We start from the raw sequence: 23287 nt of genomic DNA, 5'->3' as shown, positions 1-23287 counted from the left end.
AGCAAGGAATTTATCCATCTGCTCGGCTGTCCAGGAGGTAGCGAGTGAGTGGAGGTCACTTCAGGCGAAATTATTATAGCTGAGATACGATTTTATATGTGAATATGCCCTGGCAGTGCGGGAGCTCTTCACTTTGCTTCCACTACATTAGGCGCCGGAACCGGAAGTCTCGACAGTTTTAAATGACATGGGGTGCGCAGGACACAGTTGAAATTTCTGTCTCCACAGATTTCTACATTGGAGTTTAATTAAAAAAAAAGATTCCACTGAGAAGCAAGACAATAGTCATGATACATGTAGATTTAGGGGTATGTACAATGGTGCAAATAATATGAGATAGTTACAAATGCTTTCAAATATTAATTCTATCCAGACTGATGTCCAGTGTGATTGTGCACGTCTAAATGCAGGCCACGTCAAAATTTGAAGTCTGTGTTTCTACACAGATGAATTTGTACACATTATGGGGTTGATTTACTAACCTTATAAACACGCCACAAACAAGTATACACCTCTGTAGTGTGTTCCCTCCCAGCATGATCTATTGGTGGAATCTAGACACCTTTGTAGTGTGTACACACCCAGCAGGTGTGTTGTGCAAAGCCCTCAATGAATTGCAAGGTGATGTTGTGTAAATTAGCTCTACATTGTGTTGCTTGCGTGGATGAATGCAGGAATGTAAATGCATGAGCTAACCAATTTTGTCTAAACTGTGAAGCAGCATTATATATGCATCATGTGCATGATTTTTCCATATATGGCATTAGTGGATATATGCTTTTAGAGACTTTTGTGCGTGCGCGTGTTTAGGTTAGTAAATCACCCCCTATGTGTCTCCCAAATAAGGGTAACTCTATTACCATTTATTATTAAGCCAATCTTCTTGAATGCCCTCATATCAGTCAAAACAGTAAACCAGTCTCTAGGACACACAAGCTTAATTTAATTAGATTTGCCATGGTTTTGAGCCTAAATTCCAACTGTATTCCTTGGGTAAAGAATGATGTGGATCTGACAACAGCTGACACTTGCTGCCTATTATCAAACCTTCCTTAAGCAATATCTGAAGATATACTTTTAACTGGAATAGTGGAAAATATTCCTAATTGCCAAATAGAGATTTCATCCTTTTGTAATATAGATCAGAGATATAGATAGAGATAGATAGATAGATAGATAGATAGATAGATAGATAGATAGATAGATAGATAGATAGATAGATAGATAGATAGATAGATAGATAGATAGATAGATAGATAGATAGATAGATATAGTGTAATATATCAGATTAGGACAACATACAATTCACACTTCCTTTGTCTCAGCCTTTAGCTTTAACAAGCTGCAATTGATCGAAACCTGACATTCCTTTGGCAGGCATCATAGGATGGGGATCTTGCATACCTGGCTTAAAAGATGGACACAGTTGAATACTTTCTGTATAAATATGGTGGGCTAGCACATGGTGCTGAAATATTTTATTCAAAAACAGTACTACTAATACTAATATTTTAATTCCAAACAGTACTAATGACCACACTAAACTGTAGGTATACCAATAAGTTCCTGGATATCCTTGTTGTGTTGTGCATGCAGTGTTTTTAAAAGTAAACTCTGCTAAAGGGAACTATTAGACATAAATACTCCACCTAGTCTTGATATGCTTACAGTAAACAGCAAATATAACATATACATGTAGCCTCTTCAATTTTGGAGATTATCTTTTAAAATACAGTTACCTGTTACTAGTCATTCAACCAACAAATATGGTGAAAAGCCTTCTGCCTAAACTATGGATGACAAGAGAGTTACAAGAAAGGAAAGGGCATGTGGTCCCCTACAGAAAGGATTTGGAAAAACAGACTTTATTCATTATATACCTGCAGGTAAAAATACTCCACTAAAACAGTATATTATATAAAATTGTAGTAGTGCATGAACCTATTATAGTTATCTGATTAAATACTTTTTGGTTTCCTGGTGTCCCTATGCCTCCAGGGCCAAATTTTACACAGAGCCACATAGGCAGTGGCCTAGGGCACCAATGTCACCAAAGTCTGTCTGTCACACTGCTACTTTGCCTTTTTATATGTGGATTTGAGCATAACTAGTAGCCAACAGCACTAACAAAGCCATTCATCAGCTGCCACAGTCTTACAGCTATTAATCCCAAATCCCATCCCTGGAATGGAGTGAGATCATTCATTGCATGCTGTGCCACTGGAGTGGCGTGGGGCCTCCATCCTGGCCAAGTACGGATTCCAGACACAAGATTCCTTTCCCTAACATGGATGAGTTGAAATATTCAATTCACATACATAAATATCACCAAGATATGGAATCTTTATTTTTCCACAAAGCTCTACTTCCTCAAATTCTTCTCATGAAGTGTTTTTTTTAGCACCACTTCAAACAACTCCTTTTTCTGCTCTCCTCTATAGACACCTATCGAAACTCCCAGTTATCACCCCAAAGCTGGAGTCCTGTGTGGTTTGTCATAGTCTAGGTAACAAAGCAATTGTTGCATCATACCTTAGTCTGCAGCAATCCATGTGCCACCCATGATGTGACTGTCTATATGTCACCTAGCTTGCAATAGTCCCATGGATCATTGCAGCATAGGTGGCACATGTGCAGCATAGGTGGCATCAGAATGGTTGCATGCATGTTTTTTTATCTTTTAAGTAAACCTTTGTTTTCTCAACATAGATTGTGTTTCTGCAGACCCTACAACAAGTGCACATTTATAAAATAATGGTTTTAGGAGTAACACACAGGAAAAAAAAAGTCTTCTGAAAAGAAACATTAGGAGAAGGGAATATACAAAGTGAGTGCTCCTGAAAATGTGACATTTAATGTGCCAGAATTATATGTTGAAAAAAAAAAAAGCCGTTAAGTGTTTCACCCCATCACACTATTCTTTTGTTTAGTTTGGAAAAGCCATTTTTAAGTTAATTCAGACAAATAAAGCATTTTACAGAAAATGCAGAACTGAAACTCTATTCTGTAGACACACAGCTAAATCTTTATAGTTCAGATTTAGCAATGCGACCATAGTAATCTCTATAGCAACATGAGGGCTTAGAAGTGTCACGCTGCACTTTGCAAAGCCATTTGATTTACCTTTGAACAGATGGAGTATGCTCGGCGAAGCGTGGCTGAAATTCATTTTATTATGTTGTGTAAACTTGACACTAATCCAAGGGACATGCCATATTACCCAGGTGCCCTTTCCCTGTCATCGTGGCAAAATAATCTATCCTACTTTTAAAAAGCCTGTAGCCTACTGAACTGTGATGCTGTGGGACTGAAGAACACTCAGAACCGGTTCATGTGGCTTTTGCTTTATCTCTTGCCATGTGCTGGGATATTACAATGTAACATTTTCATAATCACCAAGCAGCAAAAGACAGGCAGGAAAAAACAGAAAGTTGCCTTTCCAAGTGGGTGGACCTTAACATGGTGAAGAAAATGAGCTGGAAGAGCCTATTAGGATCTAACAAGGCAAAACAGAAAGGGAAACAAAAAGTAAATTTTTCTCCTTTATAGCCTATGAACACTAATAATTTCCGTTTATTTAGCGTAGCCTGCCACCTAGTGGATAAAAGACCATGGTGCCGACAAATGAAAGATCGCTTATATAAAAGGCTACAAAAATCTGATGCGACTTCTAATGATCATTTTACCTGACATCACACACACATTGTTCCATCAACTTCACAGTGGCAATGGAAACATATGCAAAATTATATCTTAAGAAAGTAAGGGTAAATTTACATTTCTTAATCTGCTTTCTCTTCCTCAGAATTGACTAGACAATAGCCTTTCTGTTCAGAGTTAGCAGGCCTTGACTCATAAGTCGTGCTCTTTGGGTGGGTTCTCACATATGTGCGTAAAACAGCACGGCTTTATAACATAAATCTTTGATGAATGCAAACATGGATTCTAAGTATTGGACGAGTAAAATATACTTATAGCAGAGATGGGACCCTGCAGCTGTCACACGCTGGCTCTATATACCAAGAGCTCATCAATCATATAACCAATTTATACTGACTTTGGGTCACAGGAATACATTAATAAATGTATTCATTTGACCCAAAAGAGAAGTCAAGCCAAAACAAGTTTTGCTTTACTTTCGGTTTATCTTTCAACTCACTTTTTCTATCATATTTTACCCGTAAAATAAAAAGATGGTGCTGCTGATAACAGAAGAGGAGGAGACTCAACTTCATTCACAAATAAAAATCACTAGGAAGCAGGAAAACATTATATTGGGAGATTTGAATTATCCTGACATTGACTGCCCTATTGGAACCGCTCACTCAGCCAAAGCTTGCCGTTTCCAAAACTTGTTGCGGGGCAATTTCATGGAGCAGATGGTGAAGTCCCAACCATGATGAATGTTACACTAGATTTAAGAATTGCAAATAACTTGGACTTTGTTGCAGATTTATCGACTCAGGAAAACTTGGGTAATAGTGATCACAGAGTGATACCATTTTAAAGTTGGGTACAGAAAAGAGAAGCATGTTGATTTGACAAGAACTCTAAACTTCAGAGGCTAATAAGCTGCATTGCTTACAGTATCATACCAAATGGGACATAACATTTCTAACAATGAAAACTGAGTTGAAGTGAGATTGTTTTAAGAATATATTACACAATGCCATAAGCAAGTGCATACCATTGGGCAACAAAAATAAAAGAACAAGAGCTAAACCTGTATGGCTAACTCCAGCAGTAAAACATTATATCAATGAGAGAAAGCTGGCATTTAAAAAGTATTAGATAGAAGGGACAGCATTGGCATCCCAGAAGTACAAATGATTCAATAAGAGATGTGTAAGTGCAATCTAGGCAGCCTAAATAGAAGACAAAAAACATATTGCCACAGTCAGTAAGAACAACCCCCAAAAATTCTTCCAACAATATAAACAGTAAAAGGCAAGAAAAGAACAGCTAGGTCCAGTAAAAGATATGCACAGGAGGTTGATCAGGAATGACGTGGAGAAGGATGAGGTATTAAATATAGTCTTCTCCTCAGTGTATACTCAAGGAAAAGATGGGTTTAATGGATATATTAAGACCGTGAGTACTCGTAGTGCGCGTAATATACCGTAACAGTTGATTCTAGTTGGGGTTTAAGAAAGACTAGAAAAACTTAATGTGAATAAATCCTCAGGAACAGATAACCTGAGCCCAAGGGTACCCCAAGGAGCTCAGCCAAGTCATAGCAAGACCCTTAAGATACTTTCAATGAATGGTGCACACAGACAAACAGACATGCACTCACAGAGGTTGAACTCTATGTACCTGTGTCTTTTTAATCTAAATTACTATGCAACTATGATTTTGCACATCATGCGATAGATGCGCAAATGTTTATCATATCAATATTTTCTATAAAAAGACATAAAAATCATTAGCGCACACAAAAACAACAAAACGTACAAAATTCTCACTACTGCTAAAAAGACAAAACTGTATTGTGTTTATAAATAACAAAAATTTGTAAATTTTAAATTGTGCCTTTTTGACAAACGGCAAAAAAACCTGGAGGGTGGCTGCACGCCATTGGGTTGCGGTAATGCTCATTCTGCAGTGCTGTGTGTTTGCTGCGTTGCCATAAAATGATGCAGGCATACATTTTATTGTTGCACTCGTGTATACACGCCCAGTTACATCCAAGAAGCTCCCGGCAGGCCATGTATACACAGCGGCTGGCCGGGAGGTAGTTAAAGTGTAAAAACATTAGCACTGTAATGCATTGTGACAACGCACCCCACATGCACAACACAACATACGCCTGCTATTGTGAATTGAACCTTTGTGTGTTGGTGCACCAACACATGTAACCTGCATTATCACAATGTGCATGGTGCGTGTGCCTGTATGTGTGGGGATCTTTTGGTGAATTTTTTGTGTGTGTGTTTAGTGTTCGTAAGGTTTACTGAGCTAGAAGTAGTTCTGTTCTACTGTAAGCGTTACTTCGATGGCAGGGAAAGGGTTAAACTAATAAAAGGTTACGTAACCTATGTAATCTAAAAATCCTTCCCTTTACCCTTTTGTTTTCAACGACGTATGTTGTATGTCCCCAGCAGCAGGCCCCTGTAAACAAACTCCTGGCGGCTATACTCTGTTTTCCTGTGTAAAGCCAACTGTGGGCCTTACACTGGAAGCGAATTCCAGGGGCCGTTGAACAGTGCCCCCCTTCCACCTGACACCTGAAACCCCCACCCTGCTTCCGGCATCACAGGTGTCATTGGTAAGCTGGGAAAGAAACCAGCGAACATCCATTTGCCAATCTGCTCCCCGCTGAATGGGGGTGGAGGCATCACTTCCAGCTCCTCTGCGCTTGAATAGCTTTTTTGAAGTGGAAAGGTGACACTAGGGGGCAATTTTGCTGGCTTAGTTGCTGACAGATCACTTCCACAGCCCGGTAAACAGTGCCTGCCCTCCACCTTACTTCCGGCATCACAGGTGTCGTCGGAAAGCTGGGAAAGAGAAAAGCGAACATCCATTTGCCAATCTGCTCCCCAGTGGATGGAATCGCAAGCATCACTTCCAGATCCTCTGCGCTTGAATAGCTTCTTTGAAGTGGAAAGGTGACACTAGGGGTCAAATAGACACCTATTGTCAACTTAAAAAGTACCCGTCACCACTACTATGCGATTGCATAAGGGGCTTGTGAGCCCCCTATGTGATAGCAATGAAGTAAAACAAAACAAAAAGTAAAATAAAATAATTTTTTAAATACCCCAAAAAATTTTTTCAAGTCCCCCACCCATACAAACATAAACATGCATCAGCGCCGCCGTATAAAACTACCTATTGTGCTACACATGTTAGTTATTGCTGCATGCTCCCCAGTGAGCGCAATATTTCTACGGCCAATATTCATGGTTAAGTCTAAACTGATGACCTGCACAGGCTTTTATAATGTCGCCGATGGACAATTTGGGGTACTGTATTTTGTCACACTTTTTAAGCTTGGCATGTTGGGTATCTACTTTTTCAGCACAACCTCATCTTTTAAATTATACAAAAAAAATGGCTATTATATTGTGCACTAAAATTAACATAAGTGCAATTTCTGCAGAAATTTGGGGTTTGATAAAGAGTTGCACTAATATCATGCAACATAAAAATTTGCAACTGCCACCATTTTTATTCTACTGGGTCTGTGCATTCAGTAAATATATCATTCTTATGGTTTTAAGTAATTTTCAGGCCTAAAATGTGGATTATAACGTGTGCAGAAAAAAAAATACCTTGGAAGCAAAAGGGTTAAAGTAAACCTTTAATGACAGAAATGTGGGAGCTAAAACTGCTGACCTACTTCTGAAATTGCTGTCAAAATGACTTTGTGAGTTTATTAAAAAAATTATAAAAAAATTATAATTAAAAGAGTCCTTGTAATCACTCACCTGTTCCACTGCCCACGAGGCCTATCTTCATTCTCTACTGCCTTTAAAGACACTTGTCCATCCAAAAGACTTCCATTTATGTTGGATGCCTGCTCCTTCCATTTATGGAAGACTTCCATTTGTGTTGGATGCTTAGTAGCGATGTAAGCATTGGTGGGTAGGACTACAGATTATTACCCATGTTATTTTACAGGTGTCCGTCCGTTTTTTTACTACGGGCGGACGGCAAGAGGTTAAATGAAATTATAGAGTATCTTCATGCTGACTTATTAACTTCATAAATCTGAGACACCTACAGATCAAGAACCCCCCCCCCAAAAAAAAATCCAGAATTCCTTATTTACTTGGTTGTTCCTGGTCACTGATTCACAGTACTGAAGCAAGAGGGTCAGCATGTTAGATAAGATGAAAGTTAAAAATGCAGAGATCTGCAATAGAAAGCTCCATAATTTTAGGGGGGGGCTGTCATTATTGGTGTCCTGAAAACGCTAGTTGCATGGCCATTATGCACAGTTTGTAGTGCAAACTTTAATGAATCAGAGCACCACTGTTTAATTCATCTATGAAAATATAACATGTGGCCACTTACTGGTTCCCGGCCATCCATGGCTTCCATCCACAGCCTGCGGTCTTCTTCCGAAAGAGCCTGCATAGTTATTATAGTTGGCCTAAACAAACAATACAAATAACAGTTATTTCTCCAATCATTTGCCACATGTTATATTTATATTTTAAAAAAATCTCATCTTGAAAGTAAAAGAAATAAAGAATACATTTGTTGGGAATGAAAATGGTTGCTGCACTGGAAGGGGTTGGAAGCAATAACTTATTTGCAGCTCTTTTCAGTAGATCATGTGACATGCAGGGGCCACAAATAAAGTATTAGTGATGGGAGACTTCCTGTGCTGGGAGCTGAATGCGAGTATCAGCAGCACAGTCACTAAGTGTTCGGTCCGCTCGGAGGATGTTTAAGAATCTTTGCAAAAAGTCAAAATGGCACTAATACCTGCTGCATGTGCAGTAATAGCAGGCAAGTAATAAGAGTCACTACTAAACATATACACTAGCATTGACATTTAAATGTAGACCAACACCATCCACAGTCATACCGAACAGGAAGCACAACAAGAGTGGTCCCCGCAGCAGGTTAATCTGTGTTGCATTGAGACCAGACCTTCCCATTTCTGGCCCTGCCAGCTCACACCACCGCCATGAGGGCAGGGACTGATGTGAAAGTGCACCATGTACAGCGCTGCATAAATTGTTGGCGCTATATAAATACCTGTAACAAATAAATAAATTGGGTATAAGAGTAAACCAGGCATTACGTGTAGGAAACCTATATGACAAAACAAAGCAATTTCAGCTGGCATTGCTGGAGATTGACAGATAAAAAAAGGAAGATCTTCCTGTCTACCATGAGCAAACCCCATAATTATCCTTGGTGACAGTGTCTAGAAATGAACACTCCTCTTTCAAGATCATATTCAGTGTGATACCTACAGTATCTGACTAGTCAATCAATCTCATATTTAAAAGCTAGATACAAATACACTTACACATATTACTGTATATATGTGTGTGCATGCTTTTTATATACCTACACTTACATTTTATACAAATAAATACTAATGACAAGTCACTTGAATAAAGGGATTCACATATAATTAAAGTGTTTCAAGTTTTCTAGTTTTGGATAGTGTAGGGAAGGATTAGAGCTGCTGTCTGTTTTTTACTGCTACTGGGGCAACTTAGAGATCATTTTAACTCTCCTCCTGTACTTCTGAAAACATTTTCACTAGACGGGAAGTGAGGGGAAAATCTGCAACAACAACACAGAGAGAAAGGAAAAATCCACCAGGGGGTTCTAGCTCTCGCCTACCTTACCAAAGAAAAGCATTTAGGTCTGTCTATGTTGCTGTTGGCAAATACTTATAAGCAGGACAGGAAGTGAGGGTAAACAGAGCAACGGATAGCTGTAAAAACCAGACAGGAGTTCAAGCCTTTTTCACTCTTCTTAGAGCTGCATGATGCTGTGATTTTTAGTAAAAGGGGGTTAAAGGTCCACTTTAAGTTTTGCTATATCCTACCTTTTCCAATACTTACAGCTAAACTTGGTCAGAAAGTGTAACTGCAGAAGAGCAAACACCAAAAGGTGAAATTACATACCTTTTGTTTAACATGTAGACTCCCCAGGGCACGAGTCTTGTTCATATATGCAGACATACAAACTTCTGCATGAAGGTTATGTTTGTATTGGGTATTAGGTTTTTATGAATTAGAGTTGATATCTTTGAGTCTGCCAAGTAATGTTTCTATGCACCAAGGCAAAAAAGTGGACACCGCCACTGAGCCTGGTAGATAATGGCAGGAGGGAGGGGAAAAAAAAAAGCAGAAACAAAAAACAGCTGGAAGTGATAGGAAAGGACAAAAGGTATATTTTTAGGAATTTCCACATGCCAAGTCTCAGTGACCTCTATATACTGTAGTCAAAGAAGGTAAGAATTGCAGTGGACGGGTCTCTCTTCCCCCCACCCCATTTAATTAGTGCAGATGGCAGCATACGTTCTGCTAGCAGCAACAAATTTACCTTAAACCCTACTTCACAACCTGCTCTGTAAAATAACATCCTCCCAGCAAGTTCCCTGTGCCAAGAGGACATTAATCCAGTCTTCTCAGTTTCAACTGCAGTAAGCTTCAGGGAATCCCTTGATCTCAGGCTAATGGCAGACCATTACACAGTCCAGCTAAAGACCCTGCCTGATCAATCTGTAACCACTGAGTGTTTACAAATCATGTGATCACCACGGTAAAAAGAACACCTTTCACAAAAACTTTTATTCAATACCGGCAGGGGACCAAGGTCCCGTTCTTATTGGTGGCCCCTTTGCATATTAAAAGTACCTCTTTATTATCGGCGTCTCAGTATACCGCGAGCTGTAGGTCGCGGTATACTGAGCTTAGGGTAACGGGAGGACGCTAGTTTGTGTCCTCCCGTTACCCCAAGGAGAACTATGGGGAAAAACACTGACCCCATAGTTCTCCTTTAATGTTAATGCTGGATAAAACTCCAACCCAGTCTGAAGCTCAGTATATGGACATTCCCATATATATATATGCCTTTGAATCTGCAGGTTGTATGATCTGTTGTGAATGGCAGCCTTGCTAACTCTGTGGCCAGACAGCGGTAAGTAAACTGGCTGACCATGCCATGCCATGTGTGTTCTTCTTTAAAGAGTAATGGTGATGAAACATTTCTTTGCTCAAAACAGCTTCAGTTGTAAATAAGAGAAAGCTAAAGCACGACAAAACTCTCAGCACAAGAAATCCCATTCATTTCAATGGCCCTGGTTCACAACTGAGAGTTTTTTCGCAAGCTGTAAAACGCTGAAAAAGTACATGAGCTTTTTTTTGGCAATTACAGCATGCTTGGCCCTATAGACTTCAATGGAATCGCATAGAAACTTGCAACACAAGCAGTTTGCACATGTCTGCGCACTTTTCTGCACGCGTTTATCCATTCACCTCAATGTATTCCAATCTGCTCGCTAAAACACACGCGTTCGGGTGTGCGCGCCTAACACGCAAACTAAACGCAGTAGTTGCAACCGCTAGAAGAATGCGTACTAATATGCGCAAAAATGCTGACACCTAGGTGTGCATGGAGGCTTAAAAAATTTGGTCTGGTCACAGAGGTTTACCCTGCAGTACTTCTTTCTACTGCCATTAGAAGTCTGATGGCCAGCATCATTCAACCTACCTTGTCCTAGGCCTAAACTGGCTGAACTGATGGGCTCTTTCTACCATTTCTTCCTCTCACACCCAAGCCCTGCTGTACAAGGACTGCAAGAAGCAAATAACAGGTCCAATTCAGGAACTTATACTGCTTGCTAATAACATACATATAATAATGTACTAATGATTACAGAGCTGCATTAACTTCTGTCTTTTATATCTGCTTGGTTTTCTGCTTTAATAGTATGCAAGGCGGAGCTTAAGGCCTGTTTCACACGGAGCGTTTTATAGCGCTTTTTCTGAACTAAAAATATGCACCAAAAATATGCCCCAACAAAAGTCCCATTCATTTCTATGGCCCTGTTCACATCTGAGCATTTTGTCACAATAAGCAGAATGCCTGTCCCGGGAAAAAGTACATGACCTTTTTTTTTTTACACATTACAGCTCGTTTTTGTCTCATAGACTCAATAGGAAACCCTTGAAAACAGCGTTTGCTGTTTCACTTTTACAGCGTGCCTGCCAATTAACATCAACGAGCTAGAATCTGCTCACAAAAACGCACAAATTGATTTATGCACATAAACCGCACTGAAAAACATGCAAAAACCTACATGAAAAACCGCACGTAGAAACGTGCAAAAATGCTGTCGCCCAGGTGTGAATCCAGCCTAATAGCATTCTTACAAAATACACTAAAACTTTCAAAATTTTAAAAAACAGGGCATTGCTTCAAAAAGATTCCTCCTAAGCAGCATAGGAGTAGTTCTAGTAAAGTGTACCTGTTATTTTGAAAGCAGAGTTAGTAAAGTCCTGCAACAAGCAAGGCCGAGCTGCATCTTTGTAGAGGAAGCAAAGATCTATAACTAATGCAAAGAACCTTCAATTACTTCTGTCTATAAAGCTACATTTTCTGAATACAGCTGTGTAGACTGACATTGATTTATGGGGTATGACTATCCAATTTGTCGCTTCTTCTTTTCTCGGTTTTGTCACCTCTTAATCCCAGTGTTTGAATGAACAGTCTGTTGTATGATCAGAAATAAGTATCTGGTAAGTGCGTTCTGGAGACGAAAGCAGCAGGTCAGAGAGAAGAAATGAAGACCGGATTGCGTACAATGGTTCACTTCACTTACATCGTTAGTTTTCCAGTGACATAGTCGCCGACAATAGCACTTGCAAAGAAGAATCAGAAAATGTGACTTCTTTCTTTTGTAACAGACTGCTACCCATCAGACATTCTGAAAATTACTGAGAAAGTACGAACTGAAAAAAAGGACACTACCTTCGAACAAGATATCATTACGGTTCTGAGTTAGTGTCCCACTAAATTGTTTCTGAAAAAAATATCATCTATTTCAGTGCCAGTGTCTCTGTTACAGAACAGCAGGAAGTAAAAAAACAAAATCCAGACTGTCACCTTGTCATCCCAACCCAACAAGTATACCCCAACCTCTTGTTACATTATCTCCTATTGAATGAATGTAGCCATTGTGATGAACAACATGGTAACTGCACCATGGGAATCTCCCAGAATTTCAAAGTCTATTAATAACAAGGACTATTATTCAGACTCTTGAATGCTTCTGCATAAAAAAAAAAAAGTTTTTAACCTCTTCCTTTCTTCTTAAAGCTAAACTCTAGGCAGATATTAAAAAACACCACTGAATGCAGCAATTTATACACCGATCAGCCATAACATGAAGATCTGGAGAATTTGGAGGCCAAGTAAACACCTCGAACTCGTTGTTGAGTGTACCTAAAACCATTCTTGAACCATTTTTGCAGTGCGGCAGGTACATTATCCTGCTGAAAGAGGCCACTGCCATCAGGGAATACAGTTTCCATGAAGGGGTGTACTTGGTCGGTAACAATGTTTAGGAAGGTGGTAGATGTCAAAGTAACATCCACATGAATGGCAGGACCCATGTTTTCCCAGCAAAACATTGCCCAAAGTATTGCACTGCCTCTGCAGGCTTGCCTTCTTCCCATAATGCAACCTAGTTCCATCTCTTCCCCAGGTAAGTGATGCACACGCACCTTGCCATCCACATGATCTAAAAGAAAATGTGATTCATCAGACCAGGTCACCTTCTTCCATTGCTCTATAGTCCAATTGTGATGCTTATGTGCCCATTGTAGGCTCTTTTGGCTGTGGACAAGGGTCAACATGGGCACCCTGACCACTCTGCCCCATAAGTAACAAACAAAAGTGATGCACTATGTTTAGACACCTTTCTATTGGAACCAGCATCAACTTTTGCAGCAATTTGAGCTACAGTAGCTGTTCTATTGGATCAGACTACATGGGCCAGCCATCGCTCCCCCGTGCATCAATGAGCCTTGGCTGCCCATGACCTTGTCACCAGTTTTCTTTCCTTGGACCACTTCCGGTAGGTCCTGAACACTGCAGACCAGGAACATTTTACAAGAGCTGCAGTTTTGGAGTTACTCTGACCCAGTCATCTAGCCATCCCAATTTGGCCCCCCGTCAAAGTCTCTCAAATCCTTACGCTTGCCCATTTTTTCTGCTTCCAACACATCAACTTCAGGGACAGAATGTTCATTTGCTACCTTATATATCCCACCCACTTCCAGGTGCCATTGTAATGCGATAATCAAGGTTATTAACTTCACCTCTTAGTGGCCATAATGCTATGGCTGATTGGTGTATATTAAATCATTAAATATATTTAAATGCAACTAGTATAAATACCTGCATTCGACTTTATTTAAACCTCCTGCAATCCCCTGCTAGTCTGTAGTTTATCGCCGTTCATGGGAGCACAACATTTTTAAGCTTGGCATGTCGGGTATCTATTTACTCGGCATAACCTCCTCTTTTATATTTAACAAAAAATTATTTGATATTATATTGTATTTCTATGCACTAAAATTAACTTTAATGTATTTGTTGACAAAAATGTTGGGTTTGATAAAGAGTTGCACTAATATCATGTGGCATAAAAACTTGCCACCATTTTAATTCTACAGGGTCTCTGCTATCAGGAAATACATAATTCTGGGGAGGGGGTTAAGTAATTCTTTAAAAAAAATGCAATGGAAATGGACAAAAAAAAAGAAAAAGAAAAAAGCATAAATACTTACCGGTCAACACCTTCAACATCAAAGCAAAACCTCTTCTCTATGGAATCTGTTTTTCTTCGTATACAAGACTTCAAGTGAACGACTTCTTCCTCCCCCTGCAAATACAATAGCTATTTTACTGGGGAAAGAAATGTGGCATATAAAAAGAAAAGAATTGTATACTTAATGAGACTATTGCTAACAGTATCTTTTAAAAGATTAGCAAGACATTTTAAAATTTTCTAAGGACTAAATCACTAGACTGAAGACAAAGTATGGTCAGGCAATAAATTATGCTTTCCATGACTTTAGAGTAAATTAAAAAAAAAAATCACAGATGAGCATCAGTGAGAATGATAGCCAAAAATATTCCTCCTTTAAAAAATACAAATAATCTGCTCATACTAATGAAAAATCCCAGACACTGCAAATGAAAAGAAGAGTCCAAAAGTGCCCTTAATTGTTCCTTAATTGAGTAGGCAAAAAATAGCCAATGGGTTCCCGGGGGTAACAATGCTCCCACTTATCCCATCAGAAGTTAGGATAGGATGAGGGTTTGATTGGACTTAAAGATACTATAGCCAAATGGATCTCTAGAAGATTTGATAAAGGTATCTCCTTTATGCCCGTAATTGACAACAGCAGTTACCCTACATGGTAGGCCTGTCTTGTTTGGTAGCTGCCTTGCCAGTAAGCTTGAAAACGTTCCTACATTTGGACGATTTGAAGGAGCATAATAATCCCAGTTCCTCTTAAATGTGTGCCACTGAAAATGATAAGGCACCCCAACACTGCTCTGATCGGCCTTTACACTAATTAAGTCTATAAGATTTCAAGAAAAAAAACTTTGAATAATAGTAGATTTGTCCTAAAATTTTGAATATAACATGGGTACAAAAAAATGAAAAAAAGGCCTGTCATGAAGGGGTTAACTAGACTTAAGAGAAGCAGCAAAATACACTGCTGAAATACATAATTTACATGGAAACTTGTATCTGCATAAGAATTTTTAATTCCGACACTCCTGCCAAACAGCAAAGCCTAGTCATTGACATCCAAGAACAACCAACCACTCTGCTTACTAGACAGAGAAGGAGTAGCAGCACATTGATGAGGTTACCCTCTTGCTCTATCTGCTCTCTCATCCTGGCAGTATGTTTCCTGTCAGCTAAAACAGAAGGAGCAGAACTTGATTGCTATTGTTTTCTGTCTTACACCGTGTTTCTCCTTCAGTTTCTAGAAATAAAACTGAATTAACATTTGAGCAGCAGAATCTAATATGTGAAAGAACATATTACATTGAGAAAATCATCAGTTACATAAATAACAGGTGGCTTGTTTAACTGAGAAACATTTTTTAGATATGTGTAAAACCCCTGGTCTTCTTTAATAGAGCAGATCAAACAGCAGTGATGCTGTGCAAAATGCAATAAACCAATTAATCCTAACTCTTTTTATCAGTGAAAAACAGTGAGAAAAATGGCAGATAATTACAGATTGCCTGCTCCAGTTTACTGCACATAGCAGGTTCGTCTCTCGTTTTAGTAAGAAATAACAACAGGTTTACAGGGGTTTTCCAATATCAGCAAGTAACTTGAGTGCCAATAGCACGTGCTTACAGTGCAGACAAGCTTAATAATAGAAAATGTAAAACATACCACTTTCCCCCCTGACTTCTGATCAAATGGAATCATAGTAAGCTGTCTTGTTTCCCGTTGATAGGTGCAATAATGTTTAACCCAGGACGTCCCAAAGTGCCCTGGAAGATAATAAAAAGGAACAAAATATTAGTGTCTCCTTTTAAGAATACATAACGGTGCACCAATAGGTCTTTGTAATGGTCTACTTTGTTTGCTTCAGACACAAAGGCATGTTTGTTTTTAGAAAAGCTACAAGGACAAAAAGCACACTACCCGGTTAATTTAGTAAACTCTGCTTCAAGCCTGGAAGATGGTTTTATACACGCCATATCCATGCAGAGAACACTCACGAATGATAGATTACCTTGTAAATTCTGCTTTATAATAATAAAAAAATATATATAAATAGTTTATAATACAAAGTATAATAACATGTATATTATATTATTATATAACATATACACGGTGCAAAGAATCGGTTTTCTAAGGTGTAGCGTGTCTGTACTGACAGTTCAAGCAGTATATAAGAAAGGTGGTGAAAAGGCCAAGACTTGCAGGCAGTCCATAGGGACTTTACTGTAGAGAATATCTGTTGAAGGTTGAAGTCATGAGTTTTAACTTCACATGTCATAGATGTGTGGCACAAACCTGTACATGCGTGAATATAACTGCAAATTTGGCCCCTGACCACGTGAAATCGGGCAAAAGATGAGAAAAGGGGCCAATTGTATTTAAACAACATATCTGGATATGCTCTTCATGTACTGTTTTGCACTCATGCGCCCATATTTTTTTTGCATTCTTGGTATATCAGATTTAGGCAACTCCCATGCATATTTTTCTTTTTTTTAAATACTGTATATGGGTAAAATAACATTAATTTTTTTTTACAAATCACATTACACTGGTGAGTTAAGACATTATTTCATGCGGTTTACATAAAAACCCATTTTATTAAACATGTCATATTAAAAAAATTACTGGACATGCCTGGCAAAATTCTTGTCACTGTGTATTTTTCCAAAATCTGTATTTATAAAATACAGTGGGGGACATTTATCAATTTTCTGTAACATTGTAAAGCAATGCTAAACAGAAGCAGTAAGACAAGTTGTGAGACTTGGTTAAAGCCCAAGGTATAAATTCCTTCCTCAGCTGTTTTGAAAGAGAACTGTGATAGAATAAAACCTGATCCTGACCACTTAATTATGCATCTTTTTAGAGTGAAAATCTGTTCAGTCTTCAGTAAAATTAAAAACGGTCTCAAAACTTTTCAAACTGTTGCACTTGGTTGCCCAGAAACACAGGCACAAATGTGTAAACCTGCGCAGAGACTTTTCCGAAAAAAGAGGCAGCCTGATTTGCGACTAATTATGTTGCCAATTTGCTTAATAAATGTCTCCCACTGCATGGCAACAACACATGTTTCAAAATAGTACAAAGTTGTAAATTCCTAAAAGAATTTCAAATATTCAGGTCATTCAAATGTAATTATAGTTCAACTCCAGGCCAAAACATTTTATTTCATTTTGAGTAGCGTAGGGAAGAGTTTCATTGTTATCTATGTTCTTATTGTGAAGATTTTATCTTTTTTCCTGTCAGGATAGTAAGTGATGCGAAATCTCTCCAAAAAGGAAATGGGTGAAACATATTTAGCAATGTGAGAAGGGTTAAAACGTTTGACAATGTTCTTGTTAATGTGTGCACCTTCTTGTCCAGGTGAGAACTGCACTGTCCAAAATCTTGTACAGTAATCAGAGGGACAGAAAATGAGGGCAAATTTCCCAAACAGGGTCACAGACAAAAATAAAACCATAAGGCCTTATGCACACACAACGCAAAAGCAAAAATTGTATATTGCATATATGCGTGCACTATATGCAATCCCAGAATGCATCATTCGCAATAGAAATTTTAATGAACTGTATATGCGTACGTGTGCATATATGCGGAAATTACGCAGAAATACGCTGCCTGGAAGCATCTCGGGTCCATTCTGTTTTTTGCGCATCTTTACGCAGCGCAAATATATGGCTCCATACGCAGCTATGTGTATGGAGCCATTTATTTGCATATGCTGCATATGGGACAGCATACTGTAGGGCAGTGTGAATGAGGCCTAACAGAAATTGAAACTCTTTCCCATTGTATCCAAAAGTAAAAGAAATACAAAAGAAAAAAAGTTAGCTGGAGTTAGGCTGCAAGGGGTTTTCTAGTTTAAGGTAAACATGAACTGCATGCAGGTTTGCTTAACCAACCCTTAGGCGTTATAGGTGTCACTCGAAGGTGTCTGCCCCTTACATTTACAGCAGTCCCAATCCACCATGATCCACTACTTCAAGGTGCAAAGGATCTTATGAAAATATCATATAAAAATAGCAACTTCAGTAAAAGAAATAAGTACGTCTCTGCACTCCTGACATTATTATATTTGAGCCAGCAAATTGGTTGCTCAACATCAAGCACTTAATGTGTCCCAAACCATAAATAGCAGATTTTAATTCAGGTTCCAGTGACAGATCAGGGAGGTGGGGGAGCATGGTAAAAGTTTAAATAAATACTAGGGATGCACTGACATTTTGTGCCGTGGAAAATGTTACTATGGCCAAATTGCATATATTGTACTAAAACGGATAAAAATTCAGTGCATCTGCAGATTCTTTCCTCCAGACTGGGCGCTCGTCTGTCTCCTCAAATCCCCACTGCTCTCCCCTGGCTGTGCCGGCAGAGGCGGCTGGGATTGGAGGGGACACAGACTGGCGCCAAGCAGGGAGGAGAGAAGCTGTCAGGATGCCGAATGGGGCAGTGCCTAGTAGATACCTTAGGGTTCCGGTTATAAATCCTGCAGGTTAGATAATTAAGTAGTAATTGCAGGTAACTTAAAATGGGAATCGCCTTCGCTATGAATTCATGTGTTTAGTAATCAGAGATTACTCTTTTTATCTAAGTGCAAACTCCAGCAGGCCACTCATCCCCACTCATATTTACCAGAGAGACTGCTGGGCAACCCTTAACACAGTCACAGAGCACCACTGTATTTATAGTTCCCAGAAAGGCTAGACTTCGCCAATAGATGGCACTACAGGTGAGTGGTTGCAACTCACAAGAGCACCAGGAGGAGGCAGAAGATTATCCACAAGAACTACTGACAAAAGGTGTACTCACGTTTCTCCTGGATGTAGAGATATCCTTCCATTGTGAAAGGACTCATCATTTGCTGCTCATGAGGGTTTTCTTTCATCTTCTTCATGAGAGCTTCTACCTCAGAGCGTGTGCCTTCAAACCGATCCCGTGTCTTCAAATTAAAATATATCAATAACGCAAAGAGACAATGAATTAACTTGACATACAAGCAGATAATTTTTCTGTACTTCCAGAAGATAAGTACAAATAGTAAAGTGACTTATCAAAAATATACACCTGTTGTGGAAATAAACTGGAAATTCAGAGTGATGTAGATGTAGTGATGTAAGCCGAGAATAGAAATTGACGTCCTACTTACATTTTGGATGCTGATAGTTAGCTGTGTCTTGAAGTCACTGAAGTCTTTTGCCAGTTCATAACCATGATGGTAAAATGTGAACAGACCTTGCAAAAAAGCCAGCAGCTAAAACACAAAACAAGAAGTACAGCAAAAGAAGATTAGGTGTAATCATTACAAAAACAAAAACAAAACAGGAAAATTGTCAAAACACATCACCTATCAACATATGGGAAACATGCCACTCTCAGAAGATGTTAGTAGGGTCGCCAGCATCCCCCCCTTAAAATAGTGCACTGGGTTGGATTCTAGCTGGTTATCAGCTGAAAGCCTAGAGAGACGGTCACTGGGGGGGGGGGGGGGGGTCTATCAGAGACGACCTCAGATTTAGCCATGATAGGAAGGTTTTGGAGGCTGCTGCAGATATGTCAAGCAAATCAAATGGTAAATGCACTCATCAACATGTCACCAGCTTTAAAGCAAGGTGCACATGGAAGGGCTTCGAACAATACAACAGCAAAATGTTTCCCAGCACACTCACCAACCAGCATGCAAAAAAAACTTGTCTCACCGCTAAGGTTAAAAACAGAGGTTTTAGATACACGTCTTCTGCCTCGGCAAGGCACCTCTATGTAGTGCGGTCCTAACTCTAACCTATGAGAGTCTCCATCTTGGGGCACATGTAGCAAAAGATAAAATTGGGTTAAGGTTTGCCAGGAGGTAGCCCAACCCCCTTAAAGGCACAGGGACACACAAGGGACCCTGCACATCACAACGGCAGCTGAGACTCACATGTGTCACTGCACCAAATCAGTCAAGCAAAACAAATGGCAAATGCACTCATCAACTTATCACCAGCTTTAAAGCAAGGTGCGCATGGAAGGGCTTCAAACTATTTTATCTTTTGCTACATGCGTACCAAGATGGAGACCCTCATAGGTTAGAGTTAGGACCACACTACACAGAGGTGCGAGGCAGTGCGGCTTTCACATTTTCTGCAGAAGACGTGTATCTAAGACCCCTGTTTTTAACCTTAGCGATGAGACACGTTTTTTTGCATGCTGGCTGGTGAGTGTGCTGGGAAACTTTTTGCTGTTGTGTTGCAGATATGTGCCCGCACTTCATATCAGCGGATTGTTAGGACTTCTGTGCAGACTTCATAGCTAATGTTTTTCATTTTTTGGGGACTGCAATCTGCAACAAATAATGAAATGTGAAAACAATGTTATTGAAAAAAAAAAAAAAGGACATTCATGTTAATAAGGGTCAGTTGGCAACAGTTGTGTCAGAACGTGACGTAAATGTTCAGTCAGGGTTTGTGACAGTGAAAACTGCAGATCCTCTGGGGTTAGTGTCCTCATTCTATCCCTCTGGGGAGAGGGAATCCAAGATCAATGGGTGGAAGCCAATGTGCATTATGTAGGTCATTGTAATTATCCATGTGACAGGTCAGTCTAGAAGTGGATAAGTCAAAAGTTTTAAGTTGGTCCTCGTCATCTGGAGCTGCTCATTGGTCATCACTAGGAATGGGTGTGGGTCATAAGTGACCAGGGTAGGGAGGTCATTGCAGCTCATCGTTAATGTGTTTTTTTGGGTCATCAGACAAAAAGAAGTAGATTTAATTTGGGGCCATCAGTGAGTGGCAGTAAGTTCAGAAAGGCAGGCTGTGGGTCAAAAGTTTATTAGTCATGTCAGGTGGTCAGTCGCTGGACACTCATATAAGGAATCCTTACAGGAGACAGTAATGGCTTCTCAGTCCAAGTAATGCAAGTCATATTTGGTTAGTTCGGGTAGGGTTAACAATTGTTATCAAGTCTAAGATATTGCAGTTCATGATTTACAGGCGACAGGTGTTTATCAGCGATCTAGGAGGGAGTGTAATGTTGCTGGTCAGTCCTAGTTGGGGGGGCGGAGGGATTCCGCTCATCAGTCTGGGAGTATAAAAGTTATGGGTCATCATTTCAAGTGGAAAACAAGTTTAAAGGTCTAGGGGGGAGACAAAGGCATGAGTGGAGCAGAGTAAGTAATATGAATACATACATGTATTAGTTAGCTCCCCTTCCAGTCTAATACACATGTGTAGTAGTATGCAATATTTATGGCGAGAGACGTAGGTAAAATTAGTAGCAGCATGGGATATATACATGGAGCAGTCTTGGGTTCGTCATACTACACAGTAGTATGGGATGTGTGTGGCAGCAGTGTCGGTGTCTTATTGCCTTATAGAATAATTGCCTCATCCTCCAGTGCAGGTAAGGATAGTAGCATTTAGCAACCAGCCTTTGCTCCTCTACAACTATGCTCATCTACAGACTCCTTTAGAGGGCTCCAAACACTCAGCACACTAAACTATGAATGATATACTATATACCTTACAACTCCCTTGTTGGCAAACTTAGAAGGGTTCAACCTCTTAGCCCATACCATAAGCTGCAGTACCGTGGGGTTTTTCACATAATAATGCTCAAATTCTTCTCGTTATGTGATGATCTTTTGACGTGTATGGCCAAAGCTTATGTCTGAGTAGAGTGCTTCCTTAAATGTAATTTCACATGAAAGCCCAAGCGTGCTTTTTGCTTACATGGAGATTGTAATGCCTGTTTACTCATGCCAGCATAAACAACAGGAAACATATAAACAGAGGATTTAAGGCCTTGGTCAGTATGCTAGTTATTTATATCCAAGGCTGTGTACTAGTTTATGCAAGAGCTTCTGCTCTCTTGTGTGAACAGGAAATGGGCAGATGTAGATCTTCATTCCAAATCCATGTGAAAATCAAATAAGCACCACATGGAAAAGAGATTTAACTTGTCTCAATGCATTTACATTTTCCATTTAAAACCCATGGGATAGCCTACCTGCCAAAAGCAAACATTTTTCATCCTCATGTTCATCTTCAGCAACTGTCAGTTCTACTAATTAAATATATATAGCTGCATGTATCCTCCTGTACATTTCCTTTTGTAGTCATTAAAGAAGGAAGTTGCACAGCACAGGTTCATGTAATGTGGGGCAGCAGCCCACCCAGATCCACTATAAAAAGCTTGCTTTTAAAGCAGAACTCAAGGCACAAATTGTATTAAACCTTGCAGTGGTGCTACCCCAGCACTGCAAGGGTTAACTGCCCGTTTTTGTCTACGTAAAAAAAAAGTTACACTCACCCAAACCCTTAGCCAGTTCGCTCTTAGCCCTCGTTCACACCTGAAAGTTTTGTAGCGCGTTCCACGCTCGACGAACGCTCTAGAAAACGCTCAAAAATATAAATCCCATTGTATTCAATGGTCTCGTTCCCACCTTGGCGTATTTCCGCCCGTCCCTAACGCGCTAAAAAACGGCCCACGCCTAAAAAAAGGTACAGGTACTACTTTGGGCCGTTTTGTTGCGCGTTTCCATTGGGATACAGCCAAGTAGCCTTCGGAAACGAGCGACATCACACGCGAATCGCGGTAAAAAGAAAAGCGTGACAGACGCGCATATGCAATACGCCTAGGTGTGAACGAGACCTTAGGATTAGTCCCTTCTGCCTCACTCCTCCTACGCTATGGCAGTCTAAGGTTCCTACACATTAGGTTACCAATATGACCAACTTCAAGTGCACCTATGCCCAGACTATGGGCATTAAACTATTTACATAGTCTTAACAAGCAGTAAAAGCGATTTAAAAACAGACCATCCTCTCTAGCTGCCTTTAATGTGATGTTATTATTTCTCAAACTCAGAAACACTTGGCACATTGGACTTTTCCTGCTCTCCATATGTGCGGATATTGAAAGTATCAGAGAAAGTGGATCATCACTTGTGGCCTTGACGTCAGTCCTTTCTGAAATCTTTGTCCACCACTCAGAGGAAAGGACCAGCACAGAGGTTTAGCAGTCATGAGGTCATAGAGATACACATTAAACACATGTACAATA

The 23287-nt window shown here is 39.7% G+C and overlaps 1 protein-coding gene across 1 annotated transcript in view; it reads right to left on the bottom strand.

Annotated features, from left to right (window-relative positions):
- Positions 1-23287, bottom strand: part of ARHGAP26 (Rho GTPase activating protein 26) — a 389295-nt gene that overhangs the window by 245917 nt on the left and 120091 nt on the right. Inside the window, 5 exon segments of the mRNA XM_018562857.1 lie at positions 8020-8098; positions 14274-14368; positions 15911-16011; positions 19058-19187; positions 19395-19499. Of these exon segments, the coding sequence (XP_018418359.1) occupies positions 8020-8098; positions 14274-14368; positions 15911-16011; positions 19058-19187; positions 19395-19499 (510 nt within the window).

The sequence above is a fragment of the Nanorana parkeri genome, unplaced genomic scaffold, assembly GCF_000935625.1.
Source record: "Nanorana parkeri isolate BGI_ZX_2015 unplaced genomic scaffold, ASM93562v1 scaffold607, whole genome shotgun sequence".
NCBI lineage: Eukaryota > Metazoa > Chordata > Amphibia > Anura > Dicroglossidae > Nanorana > Nanorana parkeri.
Note: the sequence above shows the minus strand (reverse complement) of the source record. Positions and strands in the feature narration are given on the sequence as shown.